The sequence below is a fragment of the Prionailurus viverrinus genome, chromosome A2, assembly GCF_022837055.1.
Source record: "Prionailurus viverrinus isolate Anna chromosome A2, UM_Priviv_1.0, whole genome shotgun sequence".
Taxonomy (NCBI): domain Eukaryota; kingdom Metazoa; phylum Chordata; class Mammalia; order Carnivora; family Felidae; genus Prionailurus; species Prionailurus viverrinus.
Window position 1 is genome coordinate 17,132,718 of NC_062562.1, and position 18,474 is coordinate 17,151,191.

General features: G+C 58.3%; 2 protein-coding genes across 5 annotated transcripts in view; both read right to left on the reverse strand.

Annotated features, from left to right (window-relative positions):
- Window positions 1-321: 321 nt before the first annotated feature.
- UCN2 (urocortin 2) lies at window positions 322-865 on the reverse strand. Its single transcript, XM_047850128.1, has one exon. The coding sequence runs from the start codon at window positions 828-830 to the stop codon at window positions 339-341; it is 492 nt and encodes a 163-aa protein (XP_047706084.1). The 5' UTR covers window positions 831-865; the 3' UTR covers window positions 322-338.
- An 827-nt stretch (window positions 866-1,692) lies between these two features.
- COL7A1 (collagen type VII alpha 1 chain) overlaps window positions 1,693-18,474 on the reverse strand; it is a 34,654-nt gene continuing 17,872 nt past the window's right edge. For 3 of the 4 annotated variants that reach the window (XM_047848587.1, XM_047848590.1, XM_047848589.1), the window contains 66 exons: window positions 18,297-18,341; window positions 18,072-18,143; window positions 17,810-17,854; window positions 17,536-17,562; window positions 17,310-17,339; window positions 17,111-17,191; window positions 16,999-17,034; window positions 16,887-16,922; window positions 16,718-16,798; window positions 16,427-16,462; window positions 15,716-15,778; window positions 15,435-15,479; window positions 14,414-14,449; window positions 14,305-14,340; window positions 14,097-14,192; window positions 13,940-13,975; window positions 13,808-13,843; window positions 13,652-13,699; window positions 13,295-13,330; window positions 13,040-13,162; window positions 12,758-12,958; window positions 12,628-12,663; window positions 12,493-12,546; window positions 12,242-12,310; window positions 12,121-12,165; window positions 11,942-12,004; window positions 11,749-11,793; window positions 11,376-11,411; window positions 11,213-11,248; window positions 11,027-11,071; window positions 10,774-10,806; window positions 10,632-10,694; window positions 10,506-10,541; window positions 10,345-10,425; window positions 10,137-10,205; window positions 9,981-10,016; window positions 9,865-9,906; window positions 9,658-9,702; window positions 9,524-9,568; window positions 8,877-8,912; window positions 8,735-8,794; window positions 8,493-8,600; window positions 8,245-8,316; window positions 8,068-8,103; window positions 7,883-7,942; window positions 7,741-7,785; window positions 7,483-7,518; window positions 7,337-7,372; window positions 7,201-7,257; window positions 6,980-7,051; window positions 6,429-6,500; window positions 6,180-6,215; window positions 5,783-5,863; window positions 5,483-5,536; window positions 5,352-5,405; window positions 5,217-5,279; window positions 4,700-4,762; window positions 4,484-4,600; window positions 4,236-4,313; window positions 4,085-4,138; window positions 3,907-3,955; window positions 3,230-3,262; window positions 2,995-3,081; window positions 2,672-2,761; window positions 2,350-2,547; window positions 1,693-2,019 (listed from right to left, as the gene is read on the reverse strand). In XM_047848587.1, coding sequence (XP_047704543.1) covers window positions 2,003-2,019; window positions 2,350-2,547; window positions 2,672-2,761; window positions 2,995-3,081; window positions 3,230-3,262; window positions 3,907-3,955; window positions 4,085-4,138; window positions 4,236-4,313; window positions 4,484-4,600; window positions 4,700-4,762; window positions 5,217-5,279; window positions 5,352-5,405; window positions 5,483-5,536; window positions 5,783-5,863; window positions 6,180-6,215; window positions 6,429-6,500; window positions 6,980-7,051; window positions 7,201-7,257; window positions 7,337-7,372; window positions 7,483-7,518; window positions 7,741-7,785; window positions 7,883-7,942; window positions 8,068-8,103; window positions 8,245-8,316; window positions 8,493-8,600; window positions 8,735-8,794; window positions 8,877-8,912; window positions 9,524-9,568; window positions 9,658-9,702; window positions 9,865-9,906; window positions 9,981-10,016; window positions 10,137-10,205; window positions 10,345-10,425; window positions 10,506-10,541; window positions 10,632-10,694; window positions 10,774-10,806; window positions 11,027-11,071; window positions 11,213-11,248; window positions 11,376-11,411; window positions 11,749-11,793; window positions 11,942-12,004; window positions 12,121-12,165; window positions 12,242-12,310; window positions 12,493-12,546; window positions 12,628-12,663; window positions 12,758-12,958; window positions 13,040-13,162; window positions 13,295-13,330; window positions 13,652-13,699; window positions 13,808-13,843; window positions 13,940-13,975; window positions 14,097-14,192; window positions 14,305-14,340; window positions 14,414-14,449; window positions 15,435-15,479; window positions 15,716-15,778; window positions 16,427-16,462; window positions 16,718-16,798; window positions 16,887-16,922; window positions 16,999-17,034; window positions 17,111-17,191; window positions 17,310-17,339; window positions 17,536-17,562; window positions 17,810-17,854; window positions 18,072-18,143; window positions 18,297-18,341 — 3,888 coding nt within the window. In that variant the 3' untranslated portion in view covers window positions 1,693-2,002. The remainder of the gene's footprint in view (window positions 2,020-2,349; window positions 2,548-2,671; window positions 2,762-2,994; window positions 3,082-3,229; window positions 3,263-3,906; window positions 3,956-4,084; window positions 4,139-4,235; window positions 4,314-4,483; window positions 4,601-4,699; window positions 4,763-5,216; window positions 5,280-5,351; window positions 5,406-5,482; window positions 5,537-5,782; window positions 5,864-6,179; window positions 6,216-6,428; window positions 6,501-6,979; window positions 7,052-7,200; window positions 7,258-7,336; window positions 7,373-7,482; window positions 7,519-7,740; window positions 7,786-7,882; window positions 7,943-8,067; window positions 8,104-8,244; window positions 8,317-8,492; window positions 8,601-8,734; window positions 8,795-8,876; window positions 8,913-9,523; window positions 9,569-9,657; window positions 9,703-9,864; window positions 9,907-9,980; window positions 10,017-10,136; window positions 10,206-10,344; window positions 10,426-10,505; window positions 10,542-10,631; window positions 10,695-10,773; window positions 10,807-11,026; window positions 11,072-11,212; window positions 11,249-11,375; window positions 11,412-11,748; window positions 11,794-11,941; window positions 12,005-12,120; window positions 12,166-12,241; window positions 12,311-12,492; window positions 12,547-12,627; window positions 12,664-12,757; window positions 12,959-13,039; window positions 13,163-13,294; window positions 13,331-13,651; window positions 13,700-13,807; window positions 13,844-13,939; window positions 13,976-14,096; window positions 14,193-14,304; window positions 14,341-14,413; window positions 14,450-15,434; window positions 15,480-15,715; window positions 15,779-16,426; window positions 16,463-16,717; window positions 16,799-16,886; window positions 16,923-16,998; window positions 17,035-17,110; window positions 17,192-17,309; window positions 17,340-17,535; window positions 17,563-17,809; window positions 17,855-18,071; window positions 18,144-18,296; window positions 18,342-18,474) is intronic. The other variant, XM_047848588.1, reaches the window with a different exon arrangement.

The following is an 18,474-nucleotide window of genomic DNA, read 5'->3' on the forward strand; positions in this document are numbered from 1 at the left end:
GCAGTGTCCAGATTCTTGCTCTTTGACTGTGGGGCACCCAGACATGGCAAGACTCCACACGGTAGTCACATTCCACAGTAGTGTCCAAGCTGTCCAGACATATTGTAAGTCTGTGGGGCTCCAGGTATGGCAAGACTCCATTTGGCAGTCACCCGATATGGCAATGTCCGGGCTGTCCAAACAAACTGTGGCTCTGTGAGGCACTCAGCTGTGATATGACACCACATGGCAGTGACTGCACGGGGCTGTGGCCAGGCGCACTGTGCCCAGATGTAGTGCGTCCTGCTCTGCTGCTGCCTTCCAGGTCTCCTAATTCAGGGTGACCCCCGCCCTCAGGCTCAGCGGCGGCCAACATGGGCCAGGATGCGAGCGTTGGCAGCGGCCTGCTCCCTCACAGCTCTGGCTCGGGCTTGCTCCAGTAAGATCCGCAGGAGGCCAATGGGGACATCCAGTGAGAGAGTGATGCGGGGGCCTGGGCGGGGGCCAGGGCTGGGGTGGCCCCAAGCAGTGGAGGGGCCCACGGTGCTGGCTGAGAGGCTCTCTGAGGCCACAGGGCGGGGAGTGGCTTGGGGAGGGTTCTGAGGGAGGAGCTGGAAGGCTGGAATAGGGGTCATGGGGACAAGCAGGGCCATGCCCGACGTCAGGATCATCAGCACCAGCAGAGCCCACCTGGTCATCGCGTGGTCAGGCTGCGAGGAGAAAAGAGGCTCAGGGCAGGGGTTCTGGGCAGCCGTGGCGCATGGACAGATGCAGACGGGGAAAGTAGACAGACAGAGAGAGGGAGACCAAGGGAAGGAGACAGAGAGGTAGAGATTAGAGAGGCCAGGCATGGGACGGAGATAAGAGAGACAGAGATGAAAGCACAAGACAGCCAGACAGAGCAGGGGCCAGGGAGACGGAGAGAGCAAGAAGGAGAGTGAAAGAGACAGAGAGCACAGCTAGGTCTGGATCTAGATGTAGAGATGGGTACAGTTGGGGAGGGGAGGGAGAAGAGGGAAAAAGATGAGAGGGAGGACATGGAGGCAGAGCAAAAGAGGGAGACTGGAAGACAAAGAGGCTGGAGCCACCCCAGAGACAGACAGCATGATGAAAATAAGGATACCAAGGCATGGAGAGAACACAGAGGGACAAAAGGGGAGCCTCAGGTCTGAGGGAGCTTGCAGCAGATCGTGGACAAAGAAGGGCAGGAATGGGGTCCTCAAGGTAGAGAAGCAGCCAGAGACTCCACGTCCGGAGACCTCCAATAACCCATACCCGGATCTACTCAGCCCCCAAGGCCCTGCCCATCCCACCCAGAGCCATCCCAGTCCTACCAGCAGCAGCCTCTTCTGGAGCAAGGTGGGGCCGCTGGGGCAGCCCGCGGCTGGGACCAGGCGGTGCTGTGCTGTGGTCGGGCCTCTGCCCCCTTCCGGGCCCATTTATCTCTCTCAGCCCCTGAGGTAGGAGCTGGGCACTGCTCCGGCATGAAGCAGCCCCCCACCTCTGACTCATCCCCTCCTGGGGGGGCAGTGAGGACGTGTCCTCAGCCTCCACTCTGTCTACTCCTTTTTGGGGACAAGTTGGACACTGAGAGTCACAGAACAGTGACCAGGGCTGGACAGAGGGACTCTGCACCCGTGCAGGAGAGCACTGACCTCCCAGGGAAAACCGGACCCCCTGCCATCCCCATCTCCCCAAACAGTCACAACAGGGGCCTTTTAAAACAGCAGCTTTAATGCCCCCCAGAATCAGCACCATGTCATCACAGGCTTGGGTCAAGGGGCGGGTCAGATGCAGTCACATCCGCTCACTGCCCACAGCCACCCCCACACTGAGTCATCTACCAGGGAGGCAGGAGCCACAATGGGGGTTTGTCCACAGGGGGGAAGGCTAGACCCACGGGACCAAGTCACTGAAATAACGGACACGCTCATGCACGCTCACATGCACTCAGGCCTGTAGCACCAAGGGGAGGGACAGGAGTCCACCAGGGGATGCTGGACTTCAGCTCATCATCTGGGCCTCAGCTTCGGGCAGCACCTGGGTGGAACAGGTTGGGAGCTGACTTCAGGCATCTGGCCTCACCCAGCATGTAGGCCACAGAGAGGCAGTGCGCAGATGGTCAGTGGGGCAGCTGGGAGCACAAGAGTGAGGCTCTGACCTCAGAGAGGGGATCCTCACTCAGACCCTTGAGGAGGGAGCATGGAGGGGACTCCACAGCTAGGGTTCTCTGTTCAGCAACTTGGTCTGGGGAGGTCTGTCCCAGGCCTCCCAGTCTGAGGGGGGTCCTGACGTGGGACCCCGACCAAGACCTGATCTGGGTAGGCTCAGTGTCCAGGTCCCTCTCGGGGCGGAGGGGTAGGCCCATACCTGTTCCCTGGCTCTGGACCATGCGGGGCATGCAGCGGCGCTCGCAGGCCTCACGGGTCCCAAAACGATTCGCATTCCCTCCACAGCCGCCATAGACAAAGGGGTGACAGGCATCTGTGCCACCTGCCACAGCTCGATGGTACCAGCGCAGGGTGTAGGCAGTGCAGGAGCCCTCATCCAGTGGAAGCAAGCAGGGGTCTAGGGCCAACGGGGGTCAGGAGGTCAGCAGGGGTGGCGGCAGTCAGGGACTGAGGGTCAGTGAGAGGTCAGCAGGTCACTACTGTCCCTCCCTGAGTCCCTCTGGGCCAACCCCCCTTCTCACCATCACCATCCTGAAGAACTTCAGGGTCTTGGTATTCCTCCACGGAATACTCAGAATATTCATATTCATCGTCCTCTGGGGGCACCTCGCCTACACACAGGGTGGGGTGCTATGAGTGAGGCTGCTGCTGGGCCACGTTCATGCTGCCCAACCCCGGCCCCTGGGAGTGGGGCGGGTAGCGCTGGTCTCCCACGTGTGTGCCCAGTGTTCATGCTGTGCCCTCCATGTCGCCCCTATACACATGGCATGTGCCCTGCATGCATGAGCAACCCCGCATGTGTCTGTGCCCCACTACACATGCCCCATGGTTCCCCTGTCCTCACCTTCCTCCTCTGCATGAGAGACCCGGAGCACAGGCACAGGGTGGAGCTGGGGGCTGGCAGTGTCTGCAGCATAACTAGGGAGGGGTCCTGGAGCAAGGAGCAGGGGCACAGGGCCTTGGGGTCATGATGGCAGCCACCCCAGCCAAGTCCCTGCTGAACAAACCCAGGTAATGGACACAGTGGGACCTGGCATGGGGAAAGTCCCAGGAGCAGAAAATACCAGAAAACTACTCACGTGATCCAGATGCAATAAACTGGCCCTGGCAGGCTGGAGGGGGCAGAGAAGGGCAGGGAGAGAGAAAAGAACAGAGAGAAAGAGACAACGATAGAAAGGGGCAGAGAAAGAGAGAGACAGAGGGACACACACAGCGGGGCAGAGAAAGACAGCAGGAGAGAGTGACAGAGAGACCGACAGGACAGAAAGAGAGAGAGGGTGGGAAGCAGAGAAAGAGGAAGGAAGAAAGAGGAAGAAAGGCAGAGGAGAAACAAAGGACGAAAGAGAAGTTGGGAACAGGCCAACAAAGGGCAAGAGAGGGAGCGTCGGAAACAGACAGGCATGGAGAGGGAACGGAAGCAGAGACAGGAGGAGACGGAGCTTCACTCTCTGATACCCCTCAGGGCCATCAGAGCCCCACTGGGCTGCTCCCGCCTCCACCCCCCCACACACGGCCACGCTGGGCTTCTAGGAACACTGTGTGTCCACCCACATTTGCTGCGTGTCACCGTTTGGGGAAAGTCCTCATAGTATGTCTGTCCTGAGCATACATGCCCTCCTGTGTATCTATCCATCTCCACCCATCTCTGTGACTGCTGGTCCCCCATAAGTTCTGGGGACCCCACCTGCCCCTGTCTACGGGTGCTGGAGTAGAATGGGAATGAGACCCAAGAGGCTCTGGGCTGGGCCCCACTCACCACAATGCTGACTCATCTCCTGACGCACAAAGCCCCGAATGTCATCCTCCTGGGAGCACAAGACCACAAGGATCATGAAGAACCCAGGGATCACAGGAGGGACAAAGGGCATATGATGCAGGGATCACAGGGGGACAGCACTGAGTCAGGGGCCCAGCCCACGAAGGCCTACACTTACTGTTAACGCAGCTTCTCCCTTTTCCCCGCGGGGGCCAGCGGGCCCTGGCCGCCCCTGTGTGCAACAGATGGGACCAGACTGTGACCTCTGATCTTAGGGACACCAGAGGTCACCCCAGTCTCTGACCCCAACCCCAGGAATCCCCACTTACCTGCTCCCCTCTCTCTCCAGGGGCCCCAGGGGCCCCAGGGGCACCCACCACTCTCTCTCCAGGGGGACCTCGCTCACCCTGTCAGACACAAGGATGAGTGAGCAGTCAGAGTCAGTGGAGGTCAGAAGGAAGGAAAGTTGAGATCATAGGCTCAGGGGTATTGGCGATGGGTTGCAGGGTCAGAGGTCAGTGATATTGGAAGGGTCAGGGAGGTTCAGGGATCAGAAGTCAGGGTCAGAGATGTTTACCTTCTGGCCCTGAAGTCCTTCAGGGCCTTTGGGACCAACACTGCCAGGTGGCCCAGGGGGGCCACTAGAGCCATCATTGCCCCTGGGACCTGGGAAGCCCCCAATTCCTGGGGGCCCCTGTGGAGAGACAGGTCAGAGTCAGTGATCAAAGCCCCCAAAGATGGACCCACTTCCAGAAAGTACAGTCCCTTTAGCTTGACCTTGGTCTCCACTTACCCGCTCCCCTTTCTCACCCTGGTCACCCTTGGATCCTGGCTGCCCATCAAAGCCTCGATCACCCTGGGAACAGAAAGAAGCATGAGAAACCATCTGTCTTGATGTCCTCAGTTCAACTGCCATGAGCCCCTTGGTCCAATGGCCACAATCTTCCATGACCCAAGCACCTGTGACCCTACCATCCCAGGACCTTCAATCTGCTGTGATCCTCATGACCCTGACCTGACTGTAATACCCCTTGCCCTGTTTCCACCTATTTCCTTTATATACACACACCAGCCTCCCCTACTGACCTCTTAGCCCTGATGCACCTCTCCCCACTGCTCCTCTTCTCATCCCTTAATCCAAAGTCCCCACTGTGACCCCAACTCACCCTGAAACCTCAAAACCAATCCTACTCTACCCCCCAGTGTCCCAACTTTCTACAACCCTCTTGACATGAAACCCCCATGACCCTACCATGACCTTCCCTGCCCCATTTTGACCCCCTTTTGTCCACTGTCGAGAGGGCCCATACCTTGGGACCAATCAGGCCCTCCTTTCCAGGGGTCCCCGACTGGCCCGGCATACCCGGCTCCCCCTGGAGAAGAGAAAACATGAGCTGGGCCTTGGCCCACCCATCCTCTCCCCATTCTGGGTGCCCCACACTCACCACATCTCCCTTGCGTCCTGCCAGCCCAGGGCGGCCAGGGGGACCAGCTTCTCCCTGCAGGGATCAATCAGGTAGAAGGGTCAGACAGGCCCCAGGCCCCACAGACGCCCATGTTCCCATCACCTCTGTACCTTATCTCCCTTCTCTCCGTCAAGGCCACAGGCCCCCTTTATCCCTCGTTCACCCTGGGGGTGGAAAAGAAATGGAAAAGTGACTTCCAGACACCTAACCCCTTGACCAGACCATGTAACCACTCTCCAAACTGGCCTCAGACACTCTAATCTCTGATCTTCCAACCCCTAATCTAATGCCCCACATTCAATCCCATATACCCCAACATCTGACCCCAGATACCTGACCTTTGACCCCAGATACCTTGCCCTCCAACATCAGGCCTTCCTGACCAGGAAAAAAGCCCAGCCCCTTCCCACCTTGAGGCCCCGGGGACCCATGAAGCCAATATCTCCTTTGTCGCCTCGGATACCAGGGGTTCCATCCTTTCCTGGTGATCCCTGGTAGAGAGAGGGGTCAATATGGAGTCAAGAGAGGTCAGGAGGGATCCAGGGGAATCACTCTGGATGAAAGGAACAGGAAACACCACAGGGGTGAGAGTCACTATTGGAGGCCAGAGCCAATGGAAGGGCAGGATTTTCCATGGGCAGAGGTCACCATGCGGGTGGAAACATCATAGCAGTTACTGTGAAGGTGGGGGCACTGGGCAGCATGAGGACACCATGAGACCACTGGATCACTATAAGGTCAAAGGCCACCACAGGGAGATGGGGCCCTGTGGGGCAGGGGGTCTCTGAGGGAGCAGGGGCATCTTACCGGGTCACCTGGGATCCCTGCAGCACCAGGTTCACCCTGTAGGAAACACAGATGGGGGAGGGCCACCTTTCAGTGTGACTGTCCCCCGTGCCACTCAGTGACTCCCAGGCTGCACACAAATCCCATGTAATCACATGGCCACGTGGCCAACAGTGAGGGAGGCTGGAAACCCTCCAACATTCAGAGGACACCCATGAGACAGATGTGTGTGACGAGTGGTTTGGGGTCTGTGCCTGGGGCAGGGCTGACCTTGGGTCCTGTGAGTCCACGAGCTCCCAGCAACCCGGTTGAGCCCTTGTCACCAGGCTCTCCCTTGGTGCCCTGTGGGTGTAACCAGGAGAGGGACATAATCAGGACCACACCAGGCTGGAGGCTTGAAGTATGACTGGAACCTGCCAGGTGGGGCAGTGCTCGCTCCCACCCATCACCCTCAGTGTGGCTCATTTCTCATCCCAGGCCCTCAGATCCCTGCCCCTTCTTCCTACCATGGGGCTCCTGAACCAACCTGGAGTACTCCTGACACCTAAGAAGCCCCTTGTCTGTTCCCAGAGGGCCTCTCTTCGAGCTACATTCCACAGAGCTCCCTGGCAACCTCACATGGAGGTCCTTGAGCCCACTGTAGAGCCCCCATCCTCTTAGCCACTCCACAGAGTTGCCACAGCCTACTGAACCCCCTCCTTCTAACCCCCAGAAAGCCCCCATCCTCCCCTTTTTTCCTCACAGACCCTCAATAGAGCCTCCACAGCCCACAGAAACCCTCTCCTGACCTTATATAGAGTACCCCACCCTCTTCTCTGTACCTTCTCTCCAGGGTTCCCAGTGTCTCCTCGAGGTCCTTTGTCACCATCTATGCCCCGAGGTCCTCGTTCGCCCTGGGTCAGGGGTCAGAAGTGAGGGTCAGGGGCTGGTGGTCTCTCACCATCTGAGGGTTTGAGCTCTCAGATTCCCTGGCCCAGCCCCCACGGGAGCTCCTCCCACACCCAAGATAGATCCACCCTGTACATGAGCCAGACCTACTCACCATGTCCCCTTTGGCACCCCGTGGCCCTGGAGGCCCCACAGCCATGGCTGCATCACCCTGAGTGGACAGAGGGCAATCAGAGGACGCAGGACCACACTTAGCCCCTGCCTCTGCCCTCCCGCATGCCCACACTCACCTTGTCACCCTTTAGCCCTGTAGTTCCAGTGTCACCCTATTGGGTGGAAGAGTGTGAATCTCTCCAAACTGAGGAGTCCCAAGTCCTGAATTACAAGATCTGGCTCCACCCCCACCCACCCTGGGGCCTTTTCCCCATGTCCTTACCTTCTCCCCACGTTCCCCCCGGCTGCCCGGGGGCCCCTGTATGAGAAGACAACAGTGAGCTAAATAAACTTGGGGGCGTTAGTGGGGAGACCGCTCAGGGGGTAGGGGAGGACCAAGGATCCAAGGGGAATGGGAGACATGAAGGACCAGAGAGTACATAAAAAGAACCAGAAGTCTACAGAGTGTGTCCCAACAGCACAGAGGGCACAGGCAGGGGAATGAAGTCACATCACTGGTGCTTTCCCCAAGGGGACCCACCGTGAGTCCTCGGGGTCCCTCCTGGCCAGGACGGCCGTCTTCACCCTGGATGGTGACATTGAGTTCATTGACTCAGAAGTTGGAAATGAGAGGCAAGAGCTGTGGTAAAGGGAGCCATGGCTGCAGAGCAGGAAGTACATACCCGGACACCAGGTTCCCCACGCTCGCCTCGGGCCCCGGGCAGCCCTGCTCCAGGGTCTCCCTGGAGATCAACAGGACACCAGGGATATGAGAGGGGAATCAGTGGGCGACAGAGGGTCAAGGGAGGTCAGTGGAGGGTGGAGGGAGTGATGGATACAGGAGAGCCAGCAGCATTGTCCCATCTACCTTGTCTCCTTTGAGTCCAGAGGGCCCGGGCACTCCCTGTGGGCAGAGTAAGGTGAGTGTCCCATGCCCTCAAAAGCACACACACATACCCAGCCACACAGTGTGTCCCAGTTCCCACCTGGACAGACTCCAACACACAGGAATCAGATACCCGGGACAGAGAGCACTTCTACTCACCGCTGACCCTGGTGGTCCAGGTGGCCCCAAGGGACCTGGGGCTCCCTCTCTCCCCGGGAGACCTGCCAGACCCTACGGGAACAATAAAGCAAAAGAGGCAGAGAATGACTTGGAGACCTTCCTCCCCTATGGCCCCTCCAAGACTGGAGCCCCTGAGGCAGGGCCTGGGCCCCCTTCTCCTCACCCACTACCAAATTCAGAAGTCCTGAAGTCACCAAGTCCCTGCATGCTGCTCCCAGCACGCTTACCCGCTCTCCACTGGGGCCTGGCTGACCCATCTCTCCACGAAGGCCTGTCTGACCGGGGAATCCGACAACACCAGGAGCACCAGGGGGCCCAGGGGGGCCCGCATCTCCCTGGAACAGAGATAGCAAAGGGAGGAATGGCCCCAACAGGACTCCTTCCCAGAACCAGGCCCAGAATGCCTTCTTCCCACTTCCAGGCACCTCCCTGCCTGCTGCACACCACTGGTGATGGGGCATCGACTAACCTTCAGACCTGGAGGACCAGCTGGCCCAAGGGGGCCCTGGACCCCGATTCCTGGGTCACCCTTCAAGGGAAAGAGGGGTCAGATCAGCTCTCCGAGTCCCAGGAACATGACCCCCAGCAGGGATGCTTTAAGGTACACATACCTTATTACCCTTGAGTCCAGGAGCCCCTTTTTGACCCTAAAAAAGCAAAGTAAACAGTACTTGACACGGGAGGAACATGAACCCAGAGCTTAGACACGGCCCAAGAATATTCCCAGGGTAGCTCACATGTGGAACTCAGACACGTAAGCAAGGATTGACTCACAGGAGCCCAGAGGTGACCACAGATATGTGGGAGTTTAGGCGTGGCTACAGACACGGGGAGCCCACACAGAAGCACAGGCATAGGGACCTCCGGTGTGAGCACAGACACACAGGAGCTCCCAGGAGCACACAAATGTTGCCCTATCCTGGGGAGCTAAGACAGGCCCACAAGCATGCATTCAGATACATGGAACGCAGAGGTGGCAGGGGAAAGGGGCACATTAACAGGAGACCTAGGGCATCAGACAGGGACACACACATGTGTGCTCAGACACAGTGAGGAGCAGAAGACCTAGGATAGGCACAAGGAAGCAAAGACACACCCCCGCCCCCACCCAGGAGTGAGGAAGCCAAGAGGCTGGATCCCTGTGTACTCCCTGGAGCAGGATCCTGAATGCTGGAGGGTGCACAGGCCTGGGAATGGTCCCTCATGTCCACACCTGCACTCCTCACTCCCAGCTGACTTGCCCAGACCCCAGACTCACATCTTCCCCAGGGTCTCCAGGCTCCCCTGCACGGCCAGCTTCACCCTGCACAGAAAGGGTAGTAAGGGGATCTAGCCACCCAGCCTGGCTCCCCTCTACATAGTGCTTAGGCCCTTGGGCTGGGTCTGCCTCACCTTCTCGCCCCGAGGCCCTGGCAGTCCTCGATCACCTTTGGCTCCCTGTAGAGACAGGGGACAGGAAGCAACATGGGCATTAGGGGCACAGAAAGATGACACCCAAGGAAGGAGGTGCAGGAGGTGCAGGGTCCAATGTAACATGTATTATGAAAGCCCAGAGTCATGAAGATGGGTGAACTATGCTGTCGGAGGCTCCACACTCACCGGCTCTCCCACCAGGTCTCCAGCAAGGCCTCCGGGGGCTCCCTGATGAGGGAGAAGGGTCAGTGGGATGCCCTGCCCCCCCTCAGTCCCTCCCCCCAGGCCTTCTGCACACTCACCTTCTCTCCCTTTGCTCCAGGGGGCCCGACCACAGCCTGTGGGGAATGCCCAGTGAGTTACCTAGCCCCCCCGCCTTCTCCCCAGCCCCACGCCGCCGGCCTGGATGGTGAGGCAGAGGAGCTGGTACAGAGGGTCGGGGTCAGGGTCAGGATCACCTGTCCAGGAGCCCCCATGGGTCCAGGCTCTCCTTTAGGTCCAACAGGGCCGGGCAGACCTGGCGACCCCTGTGATAGGGCAATGGGAAGGACTCAGTGCCTCCCCACCACCCTGGGCCTGCTGCCGCTGCTCTCCCTACTCTCTAGGCCCAGGACCGGGCACACGGCCCCATCACAGGCTTGGAGAAAGCTCTCCCAGAATACACACCGGCACACCAGGAGCTCCTCTGTCTCCATCTTTGCCACTGGCACCATCACGACCTGGGGCTCCCGGCTTCCCTGTCTCCCCCTGAAAGGGAGGAGCTCTGTCATGGGCCTGCCCACTGACTCCTGACCCCCTGGAGTTCAGTCTTGACCCCCAGGACTCACCACTTGTCCAGGCAGACCCGGTGCCCCTTGAGGACCCTGAAGGGGACAAGTCAGATGTGAGGGGAACATGGGGGAACGTGGGACCCAGGGGGCAGGACACGGTGTCCCTGCAGGGACCTCACTTACCACGAGGCCTGAAGGGCCAGGAGGGCCAGGAAGTCCCACAGCCCCGGTGGGTCCGGGCAGGCCCTGGGGGAAGAAACAGTTCAGGGCAGCTCCAATCCCACGTGGCTCCCTGTGACTCTAACCCCTGAGCTGGGCCACTCACCTGTCCTGGTGGTCCTGTCTCTCCAGGCTCCCCCTGCCAAAAACCCAGAGACCTTGTGACCCCACAAAAAGACAAGAGGCTCCTCAGCCCTCTGCCCATAAGAAAAGCCCACATGGATGGGGCATCTTGGTGCTTAGCCCCATCGCAGCGTGATGACAACCCAGGGGGGTGCCAGGGGCTATCCTGGTGCGGACGTGGCTCAGAGGAGCCTCCTCTGCCTTTTAGCCACACACCTGCACACACCTCTACTCACCTTCAGGCCAGAAGGACCCTGGGGTCCTGTGGAGCCAGCAAGGCCCTAGAAAAAAGTATCAAGAGCAGGGGACGGGAGTCAGAGTCATCTGCCGGGGCTCGGGGATTAACACAAACAAGGCCTGGCTCACCAGTGGGGATTAGTGTCCATCCCACCCCCACCAGGCAGTGCTCTCCTGTTACTCACCGGGGCACCAGGAGGTCCAGGGTCTCCGTGGCCACCCTGTTGGAGAGAGAAGGAGTCTGGTGAGGCAGAGCCAGTCCCACCCCACCAGAGAAACTAAGGCAGTACTGACCCTTGTGGCATGGGGCAGGATGGGGGCAGGAGGGGTGAGGATTCTGATACTCACCACTGGGCCAGGGGTCCCCCTTGGACCTTGCAAACCCTGGATAGAGAAGGGGGGCTGCTGAGCCTCAATCCGGGCCTCATGTGGGCCTATTTCCAACCTGCAGAGGCCTCTGTCTAGGGAGCCCACATGCAGGCTGCCACCCCTCAGGCATAGATCACCCCATACCCTCAGGGATAACACATCCTGGCCTACACACCACACCACACACACACACACACACACACACACACACACACACACACACCTGCACTCACACCCTGGCACGCAGGCACAACATCCTTGTCACTGGTGACATGTGCACAGAGCAGCCAGCTCCCAGCAGAGGGCAGCTGTTCCCAGGAGCCTGGACCAGGATGTTCCTGCCACCACTTACCGGCTTCCCTTCAGGCCCAGCCACACCACGCTCTCCTGGTAGACCCTGAAGAGAACAGGTTTAAGACCACATGGATCCTCTTTGTTCCCACATCCCAGCCACCCCAGACAGTCCCAGGCAGTGCAGATTCCAGTCCAGACAACACTGTAAGAGCCCTGTGCAGGCACATGGGTGACTTGTGGCACAGACTCACCGGGCTGCCATCAAGACCCCTCTGTCCAGGCTCTCCCCGGTCTCCCTTGATGCCTGGCACACCCTGCAAGCAGAACGGCATGTCCTGAGCCCCCAGTCACTGCTATGTGCCCATAGACACACCACTGCTCACGTGCCCCCCTAAAGGAGAGGGAAGCGTGGTGGGTTAGCAGGCCTCACCCTGTCTCCCTTGGGGCCTCGGTCGCCATCACTGCCTGGATCCCCCTGTAGGGATGACATGTCAAGCTGGACCCTGGTGCCATGGCAGGGAGTAGCCCCCCTGTTGATCGCACACACTGACCTTAGTGCCTTTGAGTCCAGGGGGTCCTTGCACTCCAGAGAGTCCAGGACCTAGCTCATCCACAGCCACCTACAAATACCAGGTCATAGGAGAGAAATGTGTCTATCACAGAGGCATGGAGGGGTCACCCCGGATTAAAGGATCCCAGAGGATTATGGGTTAGAGACACCATATGGAGTTTCTGGGGCCTAAGTTAATGGTGCCCTCCTGGTAACAACAGTCACAGGCCCAGGGCAGGGCTGGCTGATCACCTTGGGGCCAGGAGGGCCGGGAGGTCCAGGGAGGCCAGGAGGGCCATCTCTGCCCTGTGGAGAAGAAGGAAACGGTGTGGCTTCCCCAGCACAACACCCAGGAAGTCCCGCCCCCTGTAGCCTCTGTCAGCTCACCTGTTCCCCACGTTCTCCTTTCTCTCCTCGTTCTCCCTGAGGTGCAAATAGCAGGGTGGGGGCCACGTCCACGGGGAGCCCAGCCCCTCCTGGCCCCACATCCCCAGTCTTCCTGGCTAGCCCAGCTCACCCTCTCTCCTGGCCTTCCTGCCTCCCCTGCGTCCCCAGCCCGGCCTGGGAGCCCAGGAATACCAGGCTTTCCAGGCTCCCCGGCAAGGCCGGGAGGTCCAGGGGGGCCCCTTTCCCCAAGAGCCAGGCCTGGTGGCCCCTGAGGGCCAGGGTCTCCACGATCTCCCTTCAGCCCACGTTCTCCAGAAAAGCCAATGGGTCCCTGGAGGAACAGAAGAGTGAATGTTGCTAGAGGTGGGTGACACCGTCCACAGGACATCTCCACTGAGTGATCGACACTCACCTCCTTGCCTGGGGGGCCCCGCTCGCCTGGGTCCCCCTTAGGACCACGGCGCCGGTCAGGCAAGGGCAGGAAGCTGCCGGAGCTCTCATCCCAGGTCTCCACGATCTCTCGCAGGGCAGATGTCTGAGTGATAACAAGGGGTTGGGGAAACAGGGACCGTTCCTGCAGCCACCCAGGCCCTCGCCAGGCCATGTGGGCACTCCTTGCCCCCTGGGGCCTCCATCCACCCCCACTCCCAGCCCCCAAACAACCTACCTTGATGCCAATCGTTTCCAGCAACCGCTCCACATTCTGGGGACACAAGCTGGGTGAGGGGCTACCCTCAGAGAAGCCCTACACTGCTCCCAGAAACAGCTTCCATACTTTCTTCTCCAGGCCTCTTGCCCACAGGACACTTTAGCGCTGGTTGAGGTGGCTCAAGGCCCTGGAAGCCCCTCCCTGGCATGCCCCCATTGCCTGGTCCCCCCAGTGTAGACTATGGGAATCCCAATAGGACAGGAGACTGAACACAGGACAGAACCCATGGGGCCACAGGGCAAGGGGAAGAGGATAGAGGTGGCTCCTTTAGGCATGCAAATAAGAGTCGAGGACCAGGTCCTAAGCTTCACTCACCCCCACGCTCCCAGGTTCTCCTCTCAGGCCACGTTCTCCCGGAAGGCCCTGGAGACACCAAGAGACAAGTTGCTGGACCCAGTTTCTGGGGGAAGTGTGCATGCACCATGTGGGAGCTATGGCTACCTGGGCATGTGAGAAAGGTGGGGACCTCACCTGTTCCCCTTTGGGTCCACTCTCCCCACGGTCACCCTGAGAACAAAGAGTGATCACAAAGAGAGGTGGGAGGAAATGCTTCAACCCTACTAGCCCCTCACCGTACCCCCTACCCACCACATGCACACTCACCTTGGGGCCTGTGTTTCCTGGAACCCCAGGAAAACCCTGAGATATGATAGAACACAAAGAGGTCACATAGGATCATGGTATCCCAGGATGGTATCCAGTGGGAACATAATGGCCCCCGACGCTCCCAAGTCCTAGAACAACCCTCCTGGATACTCACCTGGCCAGAAGGGCCCACCTGCCCAGGGAGGCCTGGGGGACCCTGGAGTCCAGGGCTACCAGGAGCTCCACGCTCACCCTTGGGACCCTCATGGCCCTGTGGGGGATGCAGCCAGGATCAGGACCCTGAGGCCCCAGAAAAGAGTGGAACCATATATCACAGATATCACAGGGTCATGGGTCAGGTTGCAGAAGGCTCCAGCACTCACTTCTCTCCCGGGGGTGCCTGAATCTCCCTTCTCTCCCTGTGGAGGACAAGGGTACTTTAGATAGGGCCCTATTCTGAGGGCAGAACAGACTCCAAGCGAGGGGTCTTACCTTCCTTCCATCTTCTCCAGGGTCCCCAGGTTCCCCCTGTGGGCACAAGATTCACATCAGCTCCAAAATTCACTGGTGTCTGGCTGCAAGACACTGGCTTGGCTGGTCTCAGATGATTGTATGTCTGTGTCTATGACTCCAAGCCTCTGTGTCTTGGAGCACGGCCTATGACCATCTGAATGAGCCTTTATACATCTGAGGGCATGCCTGTGTGGTTCTGCTCACTTCTACATGTAACTGCACATGTTCTCTATCTCTGGCTTTCTAGATGTAATACCACATCTATGCGTGTGTGTGTGTGTGTGTGTGTGTGTGTGTGTGTGTGTTAGCATGTGTATCCATGCATGGGCCTTATGTCCTCATAGATGGCACTTAGTAGGTGTCTGTCGATCTGCACATTGTGACTCATATCTACATATGGGCATGTACATGTATACACAGGGCGGACATGTGTCTACATGTCTCTGGTGCCTTGAGAATTGTCTCTATGTCTCAATATCTGTGTACAAGTCAACATGTGTGGCCATATGTAGGTGAGTGACTGCGGATATGAATGCACGTGTCACATGCCAGAGCCTTGGATGTGTGTCTCATTATGTTTCAGCACAGGTCCACATGTGGCCCTGGTCCCATGTCTTAGCACATATCTGGTCTGGGTGGAAGTGTCTGTGTCAACAAGTCTCCAAGTATCCGTCAATGTGGCTTCATGCGAGTATGTCTGCCCCTCTCAATCTGTGTCTGTGGCTCTTCACCTGATCCCGTGGCTGTGGGTTATTTTAGCAGGTGTCAGTCCATCTGGGCACAAATCAGCATGCCCACATAACTCACTGCGAGGCTGCCTGATGTGCACGTGACGTGGATTTCAGTATGTATCTGTATGTAGGTCTGGGCTAGGTACATGGGTGTTGACACACCTCAGCAAGTGTCTGCCTGTGTGTCCCATGTGCAGCTACATATCTGGTCTGGGTACACGTGCTGACATTTCTCAGTAGGTGTCCCTGTGTCTGCTCTAGAAACTCACATTTTTCCCATTCAGGCCAGGCTTGCCATCCTCTCCTGGCTTTCCCTGTGGGAACAGAACATTAAGTCAGGGATCGGGTGAGGGCAGTAACGGGGCAAAAGGGTACCATGAGGGGGGCCTGGCTGGCTCAGTTTGTAGAGCGTGAGGCTCTTGATCTCAGGATCATGAGTTCGAGCCCCACATTGGGTGTAGAGATTATATACATACATACGTACATACGTATATACATACATATGTAAATAAACTTTAAAAAAATGGGTACCATGAAAACTCAGTCTCACCTGGGCTCCAGGGGGGCCAGACGGGCCAGGGGGTCCGTGTTCTCCTCGGAGGCCTGGAAGCCCCTGGAAAAAGTCTTTGCTAGGGTTGAAAGAGCCACTGAGAGCCCCTGGAGCACACCCATGGACTGGGGAGGACCCCATTAAGATCCTCCTTGAGTGTAGAGACCCCCAAAATTTGGCGGTTTCACTGAAATCCCCTGAGGCAGAGACTCCATTGGTTAGGGCCCCCACCCCTACTAAAACTCCCAAGGGAATAAGCTACAGGACTTGGGGGACCTAATAAGGCCCCCAAGGCGAGGCCAAGAAGGTCAGAAAGCTGGACCCTGCTAAAACCTGCCTGCCAGGGACTGAGACCCCTCCCAAGGACAGGGATGGACCAACTGCTCCTATTCCCAGTGGTACTGTGAAATGATGACCCCGGGCAATTTATGCTGGACCTGAGCCACCCTCCGGCCTAAGATCTCCCCTCACTGGGGTGCCTGGGTGGCTCAGTCGGTTGAGCGTCCGACTTCGGCTCAGGTCATGATCTCGCAGTCCGTGAGTTCAAGCCTGGCATCGGGCCCTGTGCTGACAGCTCGGAGCCTGAAGCCTGCTTCTGATTCTGTGTCTCCCTCTCTCTCTGCCCCTCCCCTTCTCATGCTCTGTCTCTCTCACTCTCAAAGATGAATAAATGTTAAAAAAAAAAACAAAACCAGATCTCCCCTCACTTACGTCTCTCCCTGGGTCTCCAGCTTTGCCTGCAGCACCCTGAGGAGAGACTCAAAGTCAGGGAGTCTGCAGTGATCACAGGGTCAGGAGCACCACCCACCAACAACACCACTAGTTCCTGTGAACTCAGGCCTGCAAGGCACTAACATCCCCCACCCAGGAAGGTTCTAGGAGAAGACACAGATACCCTACCTAGCTCCCGAGTTCATCAAGACCAAGAAGACCCAGGTGAGGCTGGGGTCATATGAAGAGGAAAGGGAAAGGTGTGACCAGACCATGACCATCATGACTCACATGCAGCCCGGGGGGGCCAGGGGCTCCTGGTTTACCATCTAGCCCACTGCGGCCATCCAGGCCAGGTGAACCCCGGTCACCCTGAGGAAAATAGAGAAGTAAGAGGCCTCAAAGGATAAGATGGACATAAGAGCCTGGCTCGCGGCTAAAAACCTCCATGCCCTCTCACCTTCTCTCCTGTTGGGCCTCGGACACCTGGGTCCCCCTGGAGGGAACAAGGTCAGATAAGAGGTGAGGGTAAGAGGAGGACTGAGGCTGCTGGGGCAAAGAGTATCACTCACCTGAGGGCCTGGGGGCCCCCGGAGTCCAGTGATGCCCTGAGGATAGGGGAAGGAAGAAATCAGACCGGGCTTTCCCAGACCCACACCTCCTCATGGGACCAACCACACTCACCCTCTCCCCAGCAGCTCCAGGGGGGCCTGGGTCACCCTTGGGTCCTCGAGGACCCTCCTGTCCACGGTCCCCTGGCTCTCCCTGTGGCAGAGACAAGCTGGTTGAAGGAACGGCCCTAGGGCTGCAGGCATGCCCATCATGGAGGCACCAGGGGGCTTCCTTGTGCTCAGAGCTTCACTCCATCCACAGACCCTGATACCTTCTCTCCAGCTCCAACTCCCATGTCTACCTGTGGGGGGGGGGGGATAGTCAGTGAATGGTTCAACAAGGAGAATTGGGGCTAGTGAGGGGCTATGGGATCAATGGAGCTATCAGGAGGCCATGAGGGGAACAGGGGGCAGTGGAAGGGATGAAGGGATACCATGTGGCGCCAACAGGGGCAGGTGAGGGACAGGATAGAGGACCACACCCAGCTAAGCCCTTACCAGCCGTGCAGGGGGTCCCGGGAGACCCTGGGAAAAGAAATGATTATGATCAATCGGAGCCCCAAGATCACAGGGCATGGCTGTTCATCCCAGATTCAACTCTGCTCCCTGATTCCCTGAAGCACCCCAATGCCAACACCCAGAAGGCAGGTCAGGCCTGGAGACAGCCATCAATACTCCCCACCTTGACCTCCAGGTCCCTTATGTACACACTGACCAGACCAAGCACTGGAAACTCCCATCCCTCCAAGCCCAGAACACTGGCATTACTCACCGGCTCCCCACGGTCACCCTTGGGTCCAGATGGTCCAGGGCTGCCCTGTAGAAAGTCAGGGGGTCACTCAAGATAGGCAGCAATTTCAGGAAGCTTTGGAAGCAAACTAAAGACTCATGGGGATCCTGGTGGCCTTTGGGGGTTGTGACGAAGGGGTCACAGGGGATTGTGAGCGTTTATCATTGCAGGGTTGGGATGGCAGGAGCGGGGGCTGGGAACTGGATGGCTGAAGTTGGGGTTAGGGGTCAGGGTTAGGACTTACGTTTCGTCCATCCTCTCCAGGATCTCCTTGGTCTCCCTTCTCACCCACAGGTCCCCGAGCTCCAGGTGCCCCCTGAGAAGAGCAGCTGGTCTGAGACAGGCCCTCGTGGCATTCTGCAGGTTTCCCATGACCCCCCATACTGTTCAAGTTCCCCATCACCCCGAAAACCATGCCTGAATTTCCCATCACAATATGCACCCCCTTACTCCTCCCTGCCAGCCTCACCCGAAGGCCACGTTCGCCAGCTTTTCCAGGCAAACCTGGGTCACCCTGGTGATGGAGAGAAAGCCACACTGAGCAGGTGGCTTGGGCTCAAACTGACTCAAAGAGCAGGGGCAGAGAAGGGTCTGGGCACCAGATAGACAGTAGGCAAGGGAATGGATTCGATGACCTGGGGGAGCCC